We start from the raw sequence: 20,789 nt of genomic DNA, 5'->3' as shown, positions 1-20,789 counted from the left end.
ACGTCCTCCCACAAAGGGATAAAAATCGGCGGGGAAGGGCTCAGCCACCGCATAGCTGAGCTAGGTGCTGCAAACCCCCCATCTCCCCCCACGCCCGCTGAGCGCCGAGCCACACCCCTCCGCCGCAGCCGCTCCGGCTCGCTCCGACCGACCGACCCCTCCTTGCCCTCGGTTGCCCGTGCGCGCGCCGCCCCAGGCCGCCCCCTCCTCCCCACGCGCGGGGAAGCCTCTTCCGCCAAGCTTGCGGCGCGCTCTTGCGGCGCCTGCGCACTGGCACACCACTGCGGAACTAATCCCGTGACGCCCGCGTTTTGACGCAGGTAGTACCCGGGAAGTGAAAACGGGGACCACAGACTGCGTCACACCCGGAAGTTGAGAGTCGGAAGTGGGGTTGGACAGGTTATCCTCAGGGGTGGGGAAGCGCAGGCCCAGGAGGAGGGGGAAAAAGAAGGCCGAGGCTCCTGACTGTTATTCTGAATCCGATACCGATTCTCTTAGTCCCAGGGGCACTGAAAAAGAGAAGAGTCTCTCATCCCACTTCCTCCCCACCTTGCCTCTCCTCAGCCTCAGCCATGGCCGAGGCAGGGGCTGGGCTGAGTGAGACCGTCACTGAGACAACAGTTACCGTGACAACCGAACCCGTGAGAAAGGCAGGGGGTGGTGCTGCGTAGGGGTCTGGGTGACTGGGAGGGAGGGGACAGGGTTTCGGAGAGTTGCTGCAGGGCTGGGCCGGGGGATGCGGGCGGGGCGGCATTGAGGAATTGGGTTTGGGAGAATCGCAAGTTCTTGAAGATAGTTGGAGTAGCAGAGATTGTGCAGAAGTCTGGTCGAGCGGCTTGAAGTAGAGGATGTAGGTGATGCTGTTGCAGCGGTGGTGTGTATAAGTGATGAAGGAATGGGAACTCGGGGATTGGGGAACTAGGGAGGTGGTAGAGGAAAATAAGGCTATGTAAGAAAGCATGTTTGAAGGCCGGCAGTAGGGCAATTTAACCAGAAACTTACCAATAAATATCTCTTCAAGGAATGAATGAAAGGAAGTGGGGGGCGGGGAGGGACAAAAAATGGAGATGAAGATGACATTTTGAGAAATATAGAAAAGTATAGAATTTTCGGGAAAAAAATAAAAGGTTAGGTTGCTATCACAGAGAGAAGGGAAGGTAGTTTTGGGTTTTATAGCATCTGGATTAAGGGAGTTTTTAACAATAGTTACCAGAGATAGGATGCTAGGAATAGGTAGATGGGGGAGGGGCTAGGCTTGAGTGAGAGAAGAGTTCTCTCTTTAATGGAAAAAAGAATAGGTGATCTGGAAAAAAAAAGAAACATCAAAGATTAGGCATTGGGGACTGAGAAAATAACTTTCATATATTAATACCATTAAGGATGATTTGGGGAGGAAGATGGAGAGCCAGCGAGGATTTTATTTTCCTTTAAAGATTTGCTTCCCTAGGTTAGGAATTGTGTCTTTTCTGTATATTAGTCGTCATCAAGAACAGGAAATAATTTTTTTTAAAAAAAGATTTATTTATGCATACAAGAACTGGGGTACAGGCCAGACGTGCGGGGGTTAGAGGATTCACCAGAGACAGTGGGGAATAGAACAGGCAGATTGACTGAAATACACTACTGAGGGGAGCAGTGGGTGAGACAAGAGAGGTCCCCTGCACCATGCAGGTAGCCCCCTGGCCGGGGATTAAACTCCTGCCACAGTAGCTGCAGATAGCTTCATAGGTTGTGTCTTAACCCCTTGCGCCACCAGGGAGGCCCAAGAACAGGAAATAATTTTTCATGATTGCTCAAGGGACTCCCTGAGGTCAAAGATCTGTTCTACTTTATTTGCTCCCCAAGCTCAGCTCTTTTGGTGCTGTGTCTGTGATACTGATTGAGCTGGGGAAGGGAAGAGAGGAGGCCCCTGGGAGGGAGTAGGAGAAATCAATAGAAAGGAATTACAAGGGAATGCCCATCCCTCTTACTGTAACTTCCAGGAGAACCGGAGCCTAACCATCAAACTTCGGAAACGGAAACCAGAGAAGAAAGTGGAATGGACAAGTGACACTGTGGATAATGAACATATGGGGCGCCGTTCATCAAAATGTGAGTATTTCTTAGTAATCCTGCAGTTCTGGTTACCCTCTGCATACTGCATTCCTTCTTCCTTCACACATGTCCTGGCACTGCCCTTCCTGAAGCCCCCAGAGGCTCCCAGTCCTGTCACTGTTTTGGTGGTTCTCTGGCAACTAGGGGAGGAGATCAGAGTTACAGGGAAAGAATTAGGATGTGCCAGGGTCAGAAGGCAAGAGGTACCAGAGGTGAGAGAATTGGAACTTTGGATCCCTGACTCTCCAAAAAGACAAGGTTGGGATGCCTGAGTACCAGGGGACTTCTGGAGGCCTGGGGACTCCTGGAAAGTAGAAAACAATGATGGAAGTAAGAATTTGGAATGAGATCTATGGGAATGGAACTGACTCTACATCTTCTCCCTCTCTAACTGGACTCCTCCCTCTAAATCCAGGCTGCTGTATTTATGAGAAACCTCGGGCCTTTGGCGAGAGCTCCACGGAGAGTGATGAGGAGGAAGAGGAGGGCTGTGGTCATACTCACTGTGTACGGGGCCACCGCAAAGGACGGCGTCATTCAGCTCCCGAACCGACCCCCACCACCCCTCCACAGCCCCCTGACCCTTCCCAGCCCCCACCAGGGCCAATGCAGCACTAAATTCCTCTCATCCCTACCATTCCTGTGTCCGGCTGGCCCTGAATGTATCCATGTGGCTACTTAAGGACTAAACCCATAGATTGATCCCTTCTCCAAGCCCTGCTCCTGTCTCCTCTGCCTGATAGATGGAAGGGGGAGGAGGGTAGAAGAGGGTAACCAGAGATCCTGGAATTCTGACTTGCTGCTATTCTACAACCCACACTTCTGGGTTCTCCCAGCTCTCATTTCTCCGGTATTCATCCTTCTCTCTCCAGGGTCCAAGCACCTTGGTCCCGGTCTCTTCCCTTCGTTTTCACTGCCAAACTGCCTGTCCTGGGATCCACTTATCTTGGCCCCCTGCTCTCTCTACTTGAGTCTCAAACACTTAGATTGAGTTTCCAATAGCTCCAGCCTTCACTGCCAGGGTCCCAGTCAGATTCCAGGCAATCTTGCCACAGCTATGCTTGTTTTTCCTGGCTTAGAGCTCTTCCACTAATGTATTTATATAATCCTAACTCTTACTCCTTGCCTGAGGAATGGGAGGTCTTATGGGAGACCTCAGGGTTCCCAGACTTCCCCTGCCCCTCCTGCCCATCTCCTTGTGCCCTCAAGAGGAGTTAGGGAAGAGAGGTCTTTGTCATTCTCACCATTAATGGAAACTAGAAAATCATGAAACTTCTATCATGTGATCTAGGATTTCTGACAGAGCTGGCTTCAAGACGGGTCACTTAGTGCCAACTCAGTCTTTGTCTTCCAACTTTGGAAATAGATCCAATACAGTTCCAGGGGCCTGAGTCTTTGGGAGAGGGAAGGAAAGAGAGGGAGCAGTGATAGGGGTATATCCCCTACTAACTCTTACCCCTACCTTCCTAAACTTTTGACACCTCTGCCAGCGCAGATGTCCAGCCTTCCCCTCTTACTGGGATCAGGATGTTCTCCAGGCCTCTTGCCATGCATAATTGCAGAGATCAATCAATCCGTATCACCACTGAGATCTCATTTATTGCCACAGATGCACAAAATAAATAACCCAACATCACAAAATGTGTTAAATATGGACCCATTTATACATATGGGGAAAGAGGTGAGGTTATGTACAGGGATGAATTTGGGGTGTCCAGATGATTCCCAGGTTGAGGAAAGAAGAGGTAGCACCATTGGTTCCTTACTATGAATATGTGCAAAAGGGAGTTTTAAGTTTTTAATGGGAAAAGGCTATAGACATAGAACATAGTCAGAGAAGAGGGTGAAGTAGAATTCACCTGCAAAGGACATTAAGTTTCCTACAGGGCCCGAACACCAAGGCCAGGGTCAATTCTCTTGGTTTTTGGTTTGGTTTGGTTTGATTTAGGAAGAGGCTTTTGCTTCTCTTGAGGAAAACCCTCAGCATGGACAGGGCAGGGAAGCCAAGTCAGCCCTTGGGAAAGCATTGGACCCTTTGAGACTAGGAAAGGCATAAATGGGAGGTAAATAACTAGCAGGGCCTCTGGTAGTAAGCCTGGGCCATTTACCAATACTGATGGGGCAGGGCCTTTCCCTGCCAGAGGTCAATTTGTTAGTGCCGGGTTGTACAGGAGAAGCGGCTCAAGAGGGCGGCAACAGGAATAAATTGGGCTTTGGTACTGGATATGGAAAGGAGGCGAGTTGGGTTCTTAACACTTTGGGAGAGAAAAGAGACAGAGGGGGGTGGGGTGCTCATTGGTACTCCCCACTGGGCCTGGGGACATGATCCCTGGAATGAGCGGGCTTTCTGTGTCCAAGAGAAAGCATCCTCCACGCAGGCCAGACTAGATGGGGGGTGGGGGCGGAGAGGGGCAGCTGAGTATCAACCTTCCGCGGGCACTATGCGGAGGGGCGCGCGGGAGTCGCGCGTGCACAGTAGCGGGAACACGCGCTCCCCCAGGGGCCCGGGCGCCTGGAAGGCGAACAGCAAGTCCAGCGAGCGGCCGTCGTAGAAGGCCACGCGGCCCCGCTCCCAGTCCAAGTCCACGCGAATGCGCCGCGGTGGGGGCCCGGCGTTGCCCAGCGGGGTGGGCTCCGGCGCCGTGAGCGCCCACAGGCGGCCCCCGCGGCCCTCCACGGCCCACACGGCCCCTGCGGGGCACAGCCCCACGCGGCCCTTGCGTTGCACCGACTCCCCGGCCGCGCCCACGGCGTAACGGCTCTCGCCATCGTCCTCCTCTTCCCCAGACGAGTTTCCGCAGGAGGCGGCCTCCGACGTCTCCACCTCCCAGCAGTGGCGGCCGGCCCGGAAGCCCTGCGCGCCCAGCACCGCCGGCAGCTGATCGAAGCGCGCGGGGCCGTCAGGGGGCGCGGGTGTCCCTGGGGGCGCCAGGCTGACGCTGCGGCGGTCCGGGGAGATGAGCAGGCGGCGGTGTGCGGTGCCGGGGTCCAGGGTCAGGTCGGCTGGAGAGAGGAAGGCAGCGACAGGACCCCATGAGAGAGATTTCCGAGACAGAGGCGGGAAGGGAAGGGGGAAGCGCAGTGGAGAGCGTGTAAGAGGCCTCACTGCGGCTCCGAAGGCCGGCCGGTAGACCCAAAGAAAGTGAAGGCCACGAAGGGCAGGACTGGGCACGACCCATGCACCACTATCTCCTGTAGACTTGGACTTAGAGAAGGACCCTCTGGCCCAGGGCAGGGGCAGAGGGCAGAGATCAATTGCGAGGCTGACTGCTTTGTGGAGTTGAGGAAAAAGAGTGAAGCTGATCTGACTTTTAGGGAGGAGTGGAGCCTGATATCTCAATCTGCAGTATCTGGGGTGGAGCTTGGGAGCTGGGTCAGCAGGATGGGGAGGTGAACCTAAAGAGAAAGACTGATACCAGATACTGAACCCCAAGAGACAGAGAGGAGGGGCCGAGAGAGGAAGCCTATGCATCTGGAGAAACCAGCCCATTCACCCACAAGAATAGGAGGGAGCCGACAGGCCCATTTCTATAAGGAGGGTGGGGCAGAGAAACAAGAAATGGTGATAGCTGCAAGGACCAGAAGAAATTATTGGGGTACTTGAGGAAAGACTGTACTAAGGGTGCCACAAGTTGTCTAGGTTGGGTGGGATGGCGGGTGACCAAGAAGGTGAAACATCTTCTCTGGGCAGTTTAAAGAAGGGTGGAGAGCAACCTTGGGAGCGATGGAGGAGGGAACTCTGCAGGAGCTGCAGAGAAGGCCCAGAGACGGGGCGGGGAGATTCAGGAGTCCTGGGAACCTTCTAGAGAAGAAGGATGAGAATTGGTGCAAACAGAAATACTTGAGGGGCAGCTGACCTCCAGGAGTCTGTTAAAGTTAGAGGCAGTGTGTATGAGTGAATGAAAAATTAAGAGGAGGAACAGAACAGCAGACTGACAAAATACACTGCTGAGGGGAGTAGCAGGCGAGACAGGAGAGGCCTACTGCACCATGCAGGATTCTCCCCCATGTGGGATTCTCCCCAGCCAGCTGGGATTGAACCCGCGCTGCAGAGGCTGCAGACAGCTTCACAGTGCTGCGCTCAACCACCTGCGCCACCAGGGAGGCCCATGAATGGTATTCTTTTAAAGGGGGGAAATTTGGACCCAGAGATAAATGTATACAGAGGAGGGTGTTAAGACACAGGGAGAATGGCACCTGGAGGCCAAGGAATGCCTGAGGCTACAAAACAAATCAGAGTCACAGAGCCCATTCTCCCTCACAGCCCTTAGAAGGAACTTGGTTTTGGACTTTTATCTCTAGAACATAAAAAGGCAGCAAACCTGGGCCTCCCTGGTGGCGCAAGGAGTTAAGCACCACTCTATGAAGGAATCCACAGCCTCTGAAGCACAAGTTCTATATCCAGCCGGCCAGGGAGCTATCCACATGGTGAAGCAGACCTCCCCTGTCTCACCCGCTGCTCCCCTCAGCAGTGTATTTCAGTCAATCTGCCTGTTCTGTTCCCCACTCTGTCTCTGGTGAATACTCTCGCCCCCCACATCTCTGGCCTGAACCCCAGCTCTTGTATGCATAAATAAATAAATCTTTTTAAAAAAATTTTTTAAAAAGGCAGCAAACCTAAGACTCTGCATTCCATTCCCTCCCTTCTACCCTCTTTACCTGTCAGTCTATGAAGCATGTTTTTGACCACTGGGTAATCTTCAGGGAGATCATCCTCTGTGTTAGATGTCTTGGGTGTTGGGGCATCAAATCTGGACAGATGAGGAAGAAGGGTCAGGAAACTGGTAGATACCCTCTGATGCCCTGACCCTTACCCCACTCACAACTCTGGAGCAGGGAGGGGTGAGACCTCGCCCATAAAACCTGTCTGTGAGCGGGGACAAAGCTATGGGCCCGTGAAAAGGTGATGGATGTGGCAGGTGGAAGAAGGGGAGGGACAGTAAAAGTAACTCACCTTCTCCATGTCTTCCTTATATCCTGGGTGGGGAGAAGAAAACATGGATGTGAGTGCTGGGTGTCATGCTGTCCCTCTCTCCTCCTGCCTCAGGTGAGCTGGGTCTGACCTGGTGACTTCTCTTCCCACCTCTCAGAGCCATCTTACCCTTTATCCCTGGTGTTTTTCCTCTCATTCTCCCCATCCCCTTTCCTGACCTTCCTTCCTCTACACCACTTTATCTTCATCCTAATTCCATGCCCACTATCCTCCCCCCTTCCCCGTTCCCAAGAGCTCTTCCTTCCCCTTCTCCAATCTCATCCAAGCCCTTTTCTTGCCCCTGGTTCCTTGCCTTCTCCTTCTTCCCCACTCCCTACCCCGAACCCCATTCTCTCTTCCACTCACCCCTATCCTTATCAGCCTTTCTGAGGGTTTACCCCAGACAAACAGCTCCCCCCACCCCATGACACAGACCAAACACATACCCAGACCCTTGGGCTAAGAGTTGGTATATAAAAGCCTTATAATAAAACTGCTTCCCCTCCTGCCATAAAAGCCCGGTGGCGTTTATTGGGCCCTTTGTTTTGTGTGTCTCTTCCCCCGCCAAGGAGGCAACTGGACTTGGATGCGTGCCAAGAGGCCCAACTGCTGGCAGGGTACCTTGGGAGCCAGGAGAGGGCGCCGGATATTTCCCTTCAGAGATTAGGGTTCCCCCCCTTCCCCCTTCACTGTCCAGTGGGAGTGACTGAAGCAGACCAGTAGGGTGATGAGAGGAAAGGCAACTTGCCTAATTATGCCAATTACACCTAGACTAATTAGATCTATGTGGACTTCAAAGGGTGGAAGCAAGACCAGAGACCGGCTTGGCTGCTGGGGAGAATCCAGTCAGGAATCCCGGATGCCTGGGGGTCCCGCAAGGGAATGGGGTTGGTTGATGGCCAAGGAATTGGAGGCTCCTGACAGGCGCTGGGGGTGAGGTGTGGGTGGAGGGATGAAAAGGCTGGGGTGCAGAGAGCCGCCAGATGTCGGTTGCTCCCCCGCACCTCACCTCCAGCCGTCACCGCCCCTACCTGGGGCCTTGGGAGGAGCTGAGGACAGTAACCAACAACATACAACTCGGCGAGAGCCGCAGCCCGGGAACTAACCCCAAGAAGCTACACGGGCATTCGGATTTCCTCCCCTTTCTCCCTTCTTTTGACAGCCCCGCCTTCCCCGCCCCTCCACTTCGGCTTTTTCTCCGCGCGCGCTCTCGGGTGTTCGGAGCCTGGTCTCCCGCACCATCCCCAGGCTCCCAGCGCCTCCTCGCGCCCCGATCCCCCTTTTCCCCACCCCCACTCCTGTCAGCTTCCCACTCCCACTCCGCTCCCCTTACCCTCCCGTCCCTCTCCCCAACGCCAGCTCCCTTCCCCGCCCCCCCGCCCCCCGCCCCCCGCCAGGTCTCCTCCTGCGCACCCAGGGGCCTCCCTCCAGGCTCCTGCACTTCGCAGGCTCGAGGGGCCCCAGGGGGACCCTCGCGGCCAGTCCTGGGCCGCAGCCCCTTCTCTGCCTCCCACCCCCTTCTCCCCATCTTCTCTCACGAGACAGATGCGCGTGCAGCAGCCTCTCCCCCCCCGCCCTCGCCCCCGCCCCCCAGCAGAGCCAGCCTCTCCCCGCGTCCTCCCTGGCACCCCTCACTTCACAGTGAGGACTCGTGGGCAGTCCCGCCCCTTCGACCTTTGCTTTTCTCAGCGCCGTCCTTGGGCGAAACTTCACCAGCAGGTATCACGTCTGCCCCGGGGCGCCCACGAATCTCCCCCTTCCTCCCACGGCTGCGGACCCCGGAAAGCGCCCCTTCTTACCTCCTCCTGCGGGTCCAGGCAGCCCATGGTGGGGATGCGGCCCCCTCGGCGTCTCCCGGTGCGGGCGCCGGGCTCGGCCAGCTTCTCCCGCAGCCCGCGGCTGATGCGCACCTCCACCGCCAGCCGCACGTTGGACCTCAGGCTGCGGCGGGGGCACGGCCGGCCGCAGCAGGGGCAGGCGGTGGGGGACGCCTCGGTGCCGGGCGCCGGCGGGGCCCCCCAGCGGCGGGCCAGGCACGCGCGGCAGAAGCTGTGCTCGCACGCCAGGAGCACTGGGTCCTCGAAGGGGCCCCCGCACAGCGGGCACGTCGCCAGCTGCTCCAGACGCTCCACCAGCCCCGGGCCCAGCTCGGGCGCCTCCATGGGGAGCCGGCGCCCGGGTGCCGTCCCTTGCGCGACCCCCGCCGGCGCCTGCGAGCGCGCAGATGGCGGGCCGCCCCGGCTGCTTGCTGAGTCGCTGCCCCTCTCTCCGCCTCCCGCATTAACTTTCCGACGCGCTTCTGCCCCTCTCCCGGGATGGCCTCCCTCTTCAACCAGTCTCTGGCTCCGCCAATCTCCCCACCACGTCAGGCTTTATAGGGAGGGAGGAGGCCCCTGCGGGAGGTAAACATCAGGCCTTGCGCAACACCTCATCTGGTTCTCCCGCTTCCCAGGTAAGGTTTGGGGGAGGAAGTGATGGGGGAGGAAAGGACACCTGAGGTCCTCAAGCCGAGGAGGCGGTTTCTAGGGGGCGCCTTGGGGGTAAGGTAGCAAGGTATAGGGAGGTGAGCCCTCGGTCAGCCCCCGAAAAGCCCCAGCCTCTCCGTCCGCACTGCCTGTGGTGTGAGGGTGGGCAGGGTGCCCAGGCTCGCTTTTGGCATTGTGTGCCCACATCGCCAAGGTGTGAGTCATTCCAGGTGTCTGGCACACCTACATCTGGGGGCTGGGGGCCGGAAGCATGGATCCTGGTTTGTGTGGCTTTGGCAGGCAGGCTTCTGAGTGTTGGTGTGTGACTCTTTCCAGGAGCCTTTCTCCCTTCCACCTTCCTGCCTTGCCTATTAAGGGCTTAAGGACACTCTGAAGCTTGGGCAAGGGGGTGGGGAGCGGGCGCCCACACTCCTGCCTCAAGGAGTCTGGGTAGGGCTCTCTCTGTTCCACTCTGGCAGACTCCCAGGGCCTCTCTTGTGACTGTCTTCCTATGTCTCTCTCCTATTTATTTCTCTTTCTCGTTTTTCCCCACATGTGTTCTTATTTCCATTTTTCTCCTTTTCTCCTTCTTTGGAATGTATCCAAAGGTTATCTATTTCAACTCTGGTGGTAAACTGAGGCCCGGAGAGCTGGCATTGTCAGGGCCATACAGCAAGGCAAGGCTCAGGAAAGGAACCCTACCCATAGCTTCTCATGTGTGCCCTTGCTGTGAGCCTCTTTATTTCAGATCCCTAGAGCTCCCTTCTACATTCTGATTTTTTTCCTGTGCTTCCCTTGTACTCTCTTTCCTCACTTCCACTCCTTTTTCCTCCTTCCCCCTTCTCTTTCCTCTTCTCTCTTCCACCCTGTACCCTCCCATTTTTAGCTCCTCCACCTCTCTCATGCTAGACCTTTCGATCTGGAAACCCTTGGGGGTGTTAAATAATTAAGCATCCAGATGTCTGCAACTATGATCATACATACACACCATTGAGCAAACATGTATGCAGCATCAGGGTCCAGGTGCCCCAAAGTGCAGACTTCCAGACAGATACACTCACGCATCACAGATACACACAGATGGTCTCATACTCAGTATCACTGGACGGACACCCAGGATTATTAGGAACAGATAAACATACTCGAAGAAAACATGGGGAGAGACACTCTGTCATTATTTTTACTGTCAATGAGAACAACACTACAATAGCAGTGAGTCTTTATGGAGCAGCAGTAGTTTATTAGGCACCCCCTCCAGGCATCCTTCTCCCCCCATACTTATCAGGGAGACACTCAAATATGACACCCCAATAAACAAACCTACACAAATAAACACATGTACACACATGTTGGAACAAACCGCCCAGCTCCATGTGCATGAAATGTCTGGTTACCCAAGTAAAAGACTACAGATATGACTGACATTTATTTTTTTTAGAAGATGGACTTCCATGCTATAGTAAGCAGAATAATGGTCCCTGAATGTGTCCATAGTCTAAATCCTGGAACCTGCCCCTCTCTCCGCCTCCCGCATTAACTTTCCGAATCGCTTCTGCCCCTCTCCCGGGATGGCCTCCCTCTTCAACCAGTCACCTTACATGGTAGAGTTGTTTGCTGATGGAATTAAGGTTGTTAATCTGCTGAGTTTAAAGTAGGGAAATTATTCTAAATTATCTAAGTGGGTCCAGTGTAATCACAAGAAACATAAATGCACAGCCTGACCCTGGTAATGTTGAAGACCAAGAAAGGGGATAATGAGCAAAAAAGTGGTGGCCTCTGAAACTGCAAAAGGCAAGCTATGCTGTCTCCACTAGCACACCCAGGAGAAAGCCAGTCCTGCTCACATCTTGATTTTAGCTCAGAAAGACCCATCTCAGGGGCCTCCCTGGTAGCGCAAGGGGTTAAGATGCAACCTATGAAGTTATCTGGAGCCACTGCAGCACAAGTTCGATCCCCGGCCAGGGAGCTACCACCCACATTGTGCATCAGATCTCTTCTGTCTCACCTGCTGTTCCCCTTAGCAGCATGTTTCAGTAGATCTGCCTGTCTGTTCCCCACTCTGTCTGTGGTGAATCCTCTCACCCTCCACACACACCTCTGGCCTATACCCCAGTTTTTGTATGCATAAATAAATAAATCTTTAAAAAAAAAAAAGACCCATCTCAGATTTCTAAACCACAGAACTTCCATACTATGGTAGGCAGGATAATGGTCACCAAAGATAATACATGTATGTCATTTCACATATTTCAAATGTAAGTTTATATAATTTGTTACAGCAACAGATAGGAAATGAATATACATGCTTTCCCTTTCTTCCTCTGGCTTTCTGGGACTGTCTGTGTTTGTTTTTACCCCTTTCAATTTTTTGTATTTTTGCATTTCCCTGCCTTCTTGTCCACTCCCTTTTGCCTCTTTTCTTTTGAATTGCATCATTTTCTTGGCTCCCTCCCCCAACCTACCCAACATCTCTTAGAATTGGGTCTCTTCTGGATCTGGGCCTAGCATATTGGAGAAGTGACTTTGGGAGCCTTATATTGTCACCAATCCAAGTCCCTTGCTGTGACCCTCCAGGTCTTCTCAGCAGCTCTCATCCTTGGTTGCACATTAGAAATCCTCTGGGGAATTTTAAAATCCTGGTAATCAGGAAAGATCCAGATCAAATAAACAGTCTCTGGGGATGAGTCCCAGGCCTCAGGAATTTTAAGTGCATTACAGGTGATTCTAATGATTAACTAAGGGGAGGGGGCTATTTGAGGCCATGTGCAGGTGCACCTGCCCCTCCCCATTTCAGCACTTGTGCTCCAGCCTCTGTGTGTTGTGCATTGTGTTCCCGTGCATGCTCAGGCTGATCTCGCTGCCAGGCCTTTGCACTTGCTTTTCTTTCTGCTTGAGCGTCTCTTCCTCCAGAGCGTCACATGGTTGTCTCCATCTTCTCACATTTTCTTGGGTCCCAACTCAAGAAATATGGTCAAAGGACCATATTCAAAGAGGATTTCTTTCAGTATTGTGTATCTCAAGTATCCTCCAAGGCATGCACTATCTCTACTCAAAGGTAGTGCCTTCTGGTACTTATCAGTATGAGAAATGACCTATTTATCTGTTTTGATATATTTCTATTCAATAGGATCACCTTTACAGGAACCGGAATCCAGCCTTTGTATGTCCGCTGTTTTCCCTGTACCTAAAACAGTGCCTGGCACTCAGGAGATCTTACTGAATAGAATTGCCTATCACCAAATGGGCAAAGGGAAAGAGTCTTTTGACTGACTCTGCTTAGATTTTCTAAATGCCAAAGACATTTATATCCTTCTCAATCAATAGTCATTCCTCATTGGCAGTGCCAGGTACCCTCCTGGGGTGCTCACGGAATATGAAACATGGTATTTATCTGGCTCAAGAAGCTCATGGTATATGTAATTGTCACTTGCCTCCTATAACCAGATGACGAGGATTCCTGCTAACATAGTTTCAGGTCAGCCTTATATCTTGGTTACCATGAGTTCACAGCTAATTGTTCTAGGACATGTAGTACAGGGAAAAGGCCTTTGGAGACAGACACTGCCAGGAAATGTCTCATTTCTCAAGACTTTCTCCCTCCCTTGAAAGAATCCCTAATAACTCTACGCTTGATCCTTTCTATCTCCAAGGAGCTGGATGGGTGGAGGTGAGTTTTGGTGTGTGGCGTGGCTTGGCCTGCTCCAGCTGACCGTGACTAGATCCTGCCTGTCTCTTAGTACCCCATCTTCATATAGGTTCCTCCCACATAACTGTCCCCACCCTTTTCCAAATCCTTCCAGGATATCTACTAGTTGTGGAATGTTGCAGCTTAATGCCCAAGCATGGTCCCGCGGCAAGCTGAAGGTGGGACAGACTTTAGCCCTTGCTTCTTTCCCTCCGAGACCTTTTTTTCCCCTTCTCTTTTTGTTTACTTCTGGTTTACTTATCACTAACATCCCCATCATTGAAAAAGTTACAGTCTTTAGGAGCCATCAAGGGGAGAGATAGGTCACATAGGGTGTTTAGGCAGTGTGAGAAGGGAGGGAATGTATATCATCAACCAAAATCTGCCATAACCAAATTAGGGAGTGTGATAAAATAGATAGGGTGTCTCTATCATCAGTCCAAATCTGTTATTACCAAATTGTAAAGGTGCACTGAGGGAAGAAGAGTGGGTTGAGGATTATGTTGACAAATAGGAAAATGAGTGGGAATGATTTCAGGAAGCCTTCCTGAAGAAGGTGATTTGTAAATGAAGGGTGGTTTGGGTTGACTGGGAAAGAAATGAAAATGTCTAGACAAAGAATATGAAGCATCTTTGGGGGGGAAAAACTGGAAGTGGGAAAAGAAGGCCAGGGGAGTCAGGAGCCCACAATTCTTTTTTTTCAAGTCCTACTCACTATGCCCCTTCCCAAAGATGTTCTCAATCTCAATTGCTTCTGCAACAACTCATTTTTAAAAAAGACTTTGCTGTTTATAATGTGCTTTAACATAACTAGAAGTTCTGTTAGAACAGGGCAGCTTTCCTATGTAATAGCCTGCACTCTGGGTAAAACATTTATTCTGGGCGCAACACCCCCTATGGGAGGGCAGCCGGGGGAGGGCGGGCCTCTAGTGAGAGAAATAGACAACAAATATTCAACTGAGATTAACCCCAACCCAGATGCTCAGACTTGCGAGGTTCTAGGAATGTTGCTGTCCCAGCCTGTTCTCTAGGTTAGCTTATAACAGCCGTGAGCATAATCCAGTCATTTCATGAGGACCCTGGGCTTTTGTCATGGGAAGGGACTTTGCCCAGGCTCAGACAGATGGCTGGAGGCTGAGCCCAGACTGAAATGCACAACTACTCTCTTCAGATTCTGAAACATTACTTCTCTTCTGAGAGCTTTTTTCTGTCCCTCTGGAAAGCTCCTGCTTCCCTGTTTTCTTTAAATTCCTTCTTAGGACTAAGTTTCTCTGCTTCAAGTTCATCCTGGATGCTCATTTGTTCAATTTCTTTCTGCGTCGGCTCCATCAGTACTGCCACGTTGGGCGCCAAGCTGTTATAGAGCAACCGCGATATTAAACGGGTTCCTGGCTGTGGGTCCTCACCCTCGCGCTTTAAAGGGACTTATGAATACTCTACTACAGACACACACAAAAGGGTTAATAAAAGGTTTATTTACAAGAGGAAAGGAAATAAGGAAAATGTACAACTCAGGGAGAAAATAGGGAAATAAAGTCTTTAATGCGTCCTACCCAATCCGACGACCTGGAAACCCAAAGTCACTCCCAGAGCTGGCCGGAGGCTCCGCGCTGGCCGGGAGCCCAAAATGGAGAGCGAGAGCCCCCCAAAGCCCACGTGTCTGCCTTTTGTATCCACCTGGCTGCTTAACCCCACCCTCAGGTCCCAGCCACCTTCCCTTTGGTGGGGATGGGATTTGGAGTTCCCAGTGTCTTTGGCTTTGACCTGGGGTGGGGGTGGAGTCCACAAAGCCTGTATGGAATTTGCTTTGGGACCGCCTTTTCCCCCTAACAGTACCACTAACATATCTTTATCCATCTTATAAATTCCCCCTTGACATTCGCTATCTTCTTCAGTGTTTTCTAGGCCTTTTTATTCTCCACCCCCTTAGCAGTGTTTCTTTAAGAAACATGTATTCATCTAATCATTTAATCATTCAACAAAGAATTGTTAAGCACCCACTATGTGTCAAGCACTATTCTAGGAGTTGGGGTATTGTGGTGAACAGGCCAGCCATAGTCCATTGCCCTCTGGCAATTTAGATTCTATTGGGAAAGACTAACAATAAACAAGTAAACAAATGAATTAACAAGATAATTATAGATGTGATAAGTGCTTTGAAGAATATAAAGTGGGTAATGTGAGAGGAATTACCTGGAGGAGGTGTGCACTACTTTTAATAGGGTGTTAGAAAAAGCTTCTCTGAGGAGGTGACATTTGAACTGAACCCTGACTGACAAGAGGGAACCAGCAGCGAGGAGAACTGGGGGAGACTTTTCCAGGCAGTGAAGTGAAGGAAAAATCTTGAAGTGTGATGAGCATGTTTGACATGAGATTGGAGACCTCTCTTGTCTCACCTGCTATTTCCCTCAGCAGTGCTTTCTGTCCGTCTACCTGCTCTGCTCCCCACTATCTCTGGTGAATCCTCTCACCTTCCCGCACCTCTGGCCTGTACACCAGCTCTTGTATAAATAAATAAAATCTTTAAAAAAAAAAGTGTTTTAAGAAATGAATACTGGGCCTCCCTGGTGTTGCAAGGGGTTGAGACAGAACCTATGGGGCTGTCCACAGCCTCTGCAGCATGAGTCTGATCCCCAGTCAGCCAGGGAGCAACCCACATGGCGCAGTAGACCTCTCCTGTCTCACCCGCTGCTCCCCTCAGCAATGTATTTCAGTAGATCTGCCGTTCTATTCCCCACTCTGTCTCTGGTGAATCCTCTCACCCCCCACACCTCTGGCCTGTGCCCCAGTTCTTGTGTGCATAAATGAATAAATCTTAAAAAAAAAAAGAAAAAGATGAGCATCCCACTTCCATGTCCACTACCCCATTAGGGGAAATGATCCTTCCAAACAAATTATTTATTAACCTGGGTACAGAGATCTCTAATAAATCTACCAAATAGAGCTAATTTTACTCTGGTTCCCATCTCTACTAGAGAATTCAAAAAATGGATATACAGAATATTAAGGTTTATGGAACACTAACACTACATAGTCTATTCCTCATGTTATGGGTAAGAAGAGTAAGATCCAGAGGAGTAACCTAGTCTATTCAAAATAACTCCTGTGCTAAATGGGGGAGCCTATATCAGGGGGAGTCTTTACCCCTTAGGAGTATAGAATCAGTGCTTTCTGTCTCTCAGATGCTTATTTCAATTAAGAAAGCACTAAATGACCACTCAATATATATCCAGAAACAGGGCCCAGCTTCACAAGGAATAAGAAGGAGCAAATGGCACGTTCATGGCCACAGGGGAGATGGTGGTGACCATAATAGTCACTGTCCCCAGGCGATGTAAAATTGGAGGGCTAAGGAGGTACTGAACAAGCACCTGGTGCACACAAATAGTGATCTGAAGGAAAGTACAGGTTGATAAGAATCGTTTTAGGCCCGCCTCAGTGCAGGAAGCAGAAATCAATCTAGATGTTTTAAGCAGGAAGGAATTTATTGCAGGGAACAAGATGACAAGAAAATCATTGAAACAGCTGGAGGATCAGAAGTCAAAAGATGCTAACCAGACCCTTGGCCTCAAGGTTAGGCACCATCTGTCAGAAGTGCTGCCACTATTGCTGACATAGTGGCCACTGACCCAACTGTCCCACCCATGACCTCTCTTGTCTATTGGAACTGATCTATCCTTTCTGTACAGGAAAATGACTTCCACTTCCCTCTGCCTTTCAAATTTCATATATCTAAGTGGCAACGTAATTCATGCACAGAACTCTACTTGCAAAAATTTCTGAGAAATTGAGTTCTTTTACATTCCAACTCCTTCAAATAGAAGATAAATAAAGTCAAGTTACACATCTAGAGTTGCTAGATAAAATATGGGACATCTGGATAAATTTGAATTTTAGCTACACAATGAAAATATTTTAGTATAGGTATTTATCAATATTGTATGGGACATATTTATACTAAGAAATGAATCATTATTTATCTGAAATTCAAATATAAATACAGGACCTCCCTAATGGCACAGGGGTAAAGTCTTAGCGCTATCAAGCTATTAGCAATCACTACAGCATGAGTTTGACCCTCAGGCAAAGAGTTAACCTACTTATGGCACAGCAGACCTCTCCTGTCTTGCCCACTGCTCCCCACAGCATTGTATTTCAGTAAATCTGCCTGTTCTGCTCCCCACTCTGTCTCTGGTGAATCCTCTCACCCCTGCACCACTGGCCTGGACCCCAGTTCTTTAAAAATAAATAAATCTATAAAATAATGATTACTACTAAAAAATAAGTATAAATAGACATCTGGTATTTTATTTGCTAAATCTGGCAATCCTGTGAAGGCTGGCACAGAGACTGATAGCAGGTACCTCTAAGTTAGTTGGAGGATTAGCGACAGCCTCTCTGAGGAGATGACATTTAAGGGGAAACGTGAGAGGCGGGTTCATCAGTCATGGAGCGGAGGGAAGGACATTTTGGGCAGAAGGAACAGCTTTGTAAAGACACTGAGTCAAGAACAGCTTGGGTAATTTAAAGAAAACTAGTGCATGGTGAACTGGTGGTAAACTTGGGTTCCCGGTGGATGAAGATATGCAGAGGCCAGATCATGCAGATTTTTTTTTTGTTGTTGTTGTTTGATGCATACAAGAACTGGAGAGGATTCACCAGAGACAGAGTTGGGAGCAGAACAGGCAGATCTACTAAAATACACTGCTAAGGGGAGCAGTGGACAAGACAGGAGAGGTCTGCTGCGCCATGTGGGTAGCTCCCTGGCCGGGGATTGAACTCATGTTGCAGTGCCTGGCGATAGCTCAGTAGTGCTGAGACTTAACCCCTGTGCCACCAGGGAGGCCCCTCATGCAGGGTTTTAAGATTTGAGCAATGGAGTAGGAAAGACCCAGGACCACTGCATCCCCCAGAAATGTATAAGATGGTTGTCCTGAAGAGAGAAAACTACTCTAGTAATTTAGATGAGGGATGATGATGGTTTAAGTCCAGTGGGAGCCAATGGAGCTGGAAGTGATTTGGCCAACTTGAAGTATATTTTGTGATAGAACTGACAGAAGTGTTGGCGTGGTCATTGGTGGGAAAGGGAGGGGGAAATCAGGATGAATTCCTGGTTCCTAAATTGCACAACTAAGAGGATGCTATTACAGAAATGGGAAAAGCTCTTAAGCCTTGGGTGTTGGGACTGAGTGGCAGGAGAGGAGGTAAGGATTAAAGGGATGAGATATTTTGTTTCAGTCACATAACAGCTTAACCACTGCCTCTTTCTGCAGAGTATTACCCAACATGCCCTTACCTGCCTGTTTCTTCTCTGCTGCCTTCTTCTCTCCGCTAATTCTTTCCTCCTCCTCCAACGTATCCTCCTCCTCTCCTCATCATCTTGTTTTCTAGATTCTTTAGAGGCTCAGCCAATGACATGGATAGAGTGCAGGAGGCTAGAAATGGAAAGGTTTCCCGTGATCCTATGGTCCACAGCTTCCCAATGGACTTGGTAAATCATTTGGCCTCAATTCCCCAGGCCCAGGAAGGGGTGAGGCTGGAGGCAGAAGAACTTAGACTGAAGCAACTGAGGAGGAATCATTCTCTAGCAGAGAAACCAAATTCCTCATTTAGAACTGACAAAATGAAGGCCTTCGCCCATTCTGACAAAACTAGTCAAGAACCTACACATATGAAGGAATACACTTGGAAACAGTGGGGTTTGCAAGATTTGACTCAACTCTGTTAGTTTGTTACTATAAAGTAGAAACAATTATATTTACATCAAATAATTGTTTTAAGGAGCAAAGGAAATAATTTCTATTCATTTATCCAACAAATGTTTATAAAGTGCCTAAATGTGCTAGGTACTGTGTTGGGAGCTGGCGAATCCGCAGTGAACAAAACAGAAGGCATCTGCCCTCGTGGGAATTATAATATAATGGGGAAGCTGAAGAGCTAACAAAGAAATAAGTGGACTGTGTGATAGGCATTATAAAGCAGCATGGAATTGGGAGGGAAGAAAGAGAGGTGCTGGATAGGGTGGATGGGTTATAATTTCAATAGGTAATATTTGAGCAAAGATTTAAGGTGAAAGAATTAGCCAGTTGCTTATCTGGAGGAAAAGTGGTCCAGACTGAAGGAAAGGCAGGAGTAAAGACCCTAGGGCAGAAACTGCTGAAGTATGAGATTAACATGGAAGTCGTGAGTTGGGTTGTAAGGCTATGGTGAGCACTATCTTCGGTCCTGAGTGAGGTGACCCTGGTAGGGGATGGAGGTGGCAAGAAGGTGCTGACTTCTGGAAGGAGTTGATGGAGAGCTGACAGGTTTTGCTGCTGGATTGGATATGAGATGTGAGAACAAAAGAGTAGGGAATTCCCAATTCCCAAGGGAACTGGTCCAAGTCATAGAGCTGCCATGACTGAGGTCAGGAAGACCATGAGGAGCTGGTTTGTGTGGGAATTCAGGACTGAAATGGCAGATATGTGAAGCTGAGCTGCGTGTCAGCTATTGAATAGCTTTGTGGATCATGCAGCCCTTTGTGGATCAGTGTCAGCCCACATGACACTCTGAGTAGCAGCAGAACTAAAAAGAACAAGAATCACTCATGTTGACATAGCAATTTGTAATTGTCAAAGCTTTTTATTTTTTAAATTTCACTCACAACTCCAGGACTTTGTGTACTACCCTCTAAGGGGGAAGAAACTGGAGCCTCTGCTTGCCTGCTTGCCTGCCAGAGGTCAAAGGCTGCAGGGGTCAGAGTCAGGGCTGGAACTCAAGTGCTTCTTCCCCTGACACAGCGTTAGAACCTCAACTCCTGACTCCCAGAGACACAGAGACACAAAGAGAGTCAGAGACATGGACTATGAGTCAGAGAAACCAAGTCAGAAACATGAAAGGAAGCCCGAGGCAGAGCAGGGGCGCCTGGTGAGGGAGAGGCAACACGGAGAGTGACCTAGAAAAGCCTAATGAGCTGGAGACCGGGCTGAGAGGAGCCCCACGTGCCTGTGGGTCGTGTCCCACATGACAGACAGACTCTCCCTCCCTTCCTTCCTTCCTCTTCCCGGGTGACCTGTCACCAAAACATCACCGGCACGCTGCTGGCATCCAGCCTGCCAATTAGTTCAGGAGCCTCTCCCTCTGACTTCCTCTGGGGCTCCTGGAGGACACCCCTCTCTCACCCCGTCCCCAACACACCCCTCCAGCCGGTCCGCCCCGCCCTGAATCTCTGGGGGAAGAAACTGGCCCCGGACTAGCAGCGAACTCTGCGGTTTCCCTCATCAAACCCCTTCTTGCGCAGAGCGTGGCATCGTGCCCCTTTTATCGCCACCTCTGAGCACCTTTGTGGGCGTCCTTGAAACCAGCGCGGGTAGAAGCACCCGAGGCCCGCCCTGGGCCCCGCCCCCGGGAGAGCTGTGGGTGGCAGGGAGATGGGGAGGGACTTCAAACAGGAGGGTGGGGGCGGGGGACCCCTCAAAAGCTCGTGGAGGGCTTTGAGGAAGCTGTAAAAATTATTTTCTGCCTAAGAGGTGAGAAGCTAAGGCTGCAGAACAGTGGACGCGGGAGGAATAGGGGAGAACAGGACCCACGAAAT

At 50.6% G+C, this 20,789-nt stretch overlaps 2 protein-coding genes across 2 annotated transcripts; one reads left to right on the top strand and one right to left on the bottom strand.

The window, feature by feature from the left end:
* Positions 1–572: 572 nt before the first annotated feature.
* PPP1R11 (protein phosphatase 1 regulatory inhibitor subunit 11) lies at positions 573–2,712 on the top strand (the record flags this gene model as incomplete). Its single annotated transcript, XM_084227751.1, has 3 exons — positions 573–641; positions 1,983–2,091; positions 2,510–2,712. 3 exons carry the CDS (start codon positions 573–575, stop codon positions 2,710–2,712), a joined length of 381 nt encoding a protein of 126 aa, XP_084083877.1.
* A 1,804-nt stretch (positions 2,713–4,516) lies between these two features.
* Positions 4,517–9,347, bottom strand: RNF39 (ring finger protein 39; the record flags this gene model as incomplete). Its single annotated transcript, XM_084259606.1, has 4 exons — positions 8,866–9,347; positions 7,049–7,071; positions 6,754–6,845; positions 4,517–5,097 (listed from the first exon to the last, which is right to left on the bottom strand). The coding sequence occupies exons 1-4, from the start codon at positions 9,226–9,228 to the stop codon at positions 4,517–4,519; spliced, it is 1,059 nt and encodes a 352-aa protein (XP_084115732.1). The 5' UTR covers positions 9,229–9,347.
* Positions 9,348–20,789: the final 11,442 nt, after the last annotated feature.

The sequence above is a fragment of the Talpa europaea genome (genome assembly GCF_964194135.1).
Source record: "Talpa europaea genome assembly, chromosome: 2".
Lineage (NCBI taxonomy): Eukaryota > Metazoa > Chordata > Mammalia > Eulipotyphla > Talpidae > Talpa > Talpa europaea.
The sequence above is the reverse complement of the archived record's forward strand: the minus strand, read 5'-3'. Positions and strand labels throughout refer to the sequence as shown.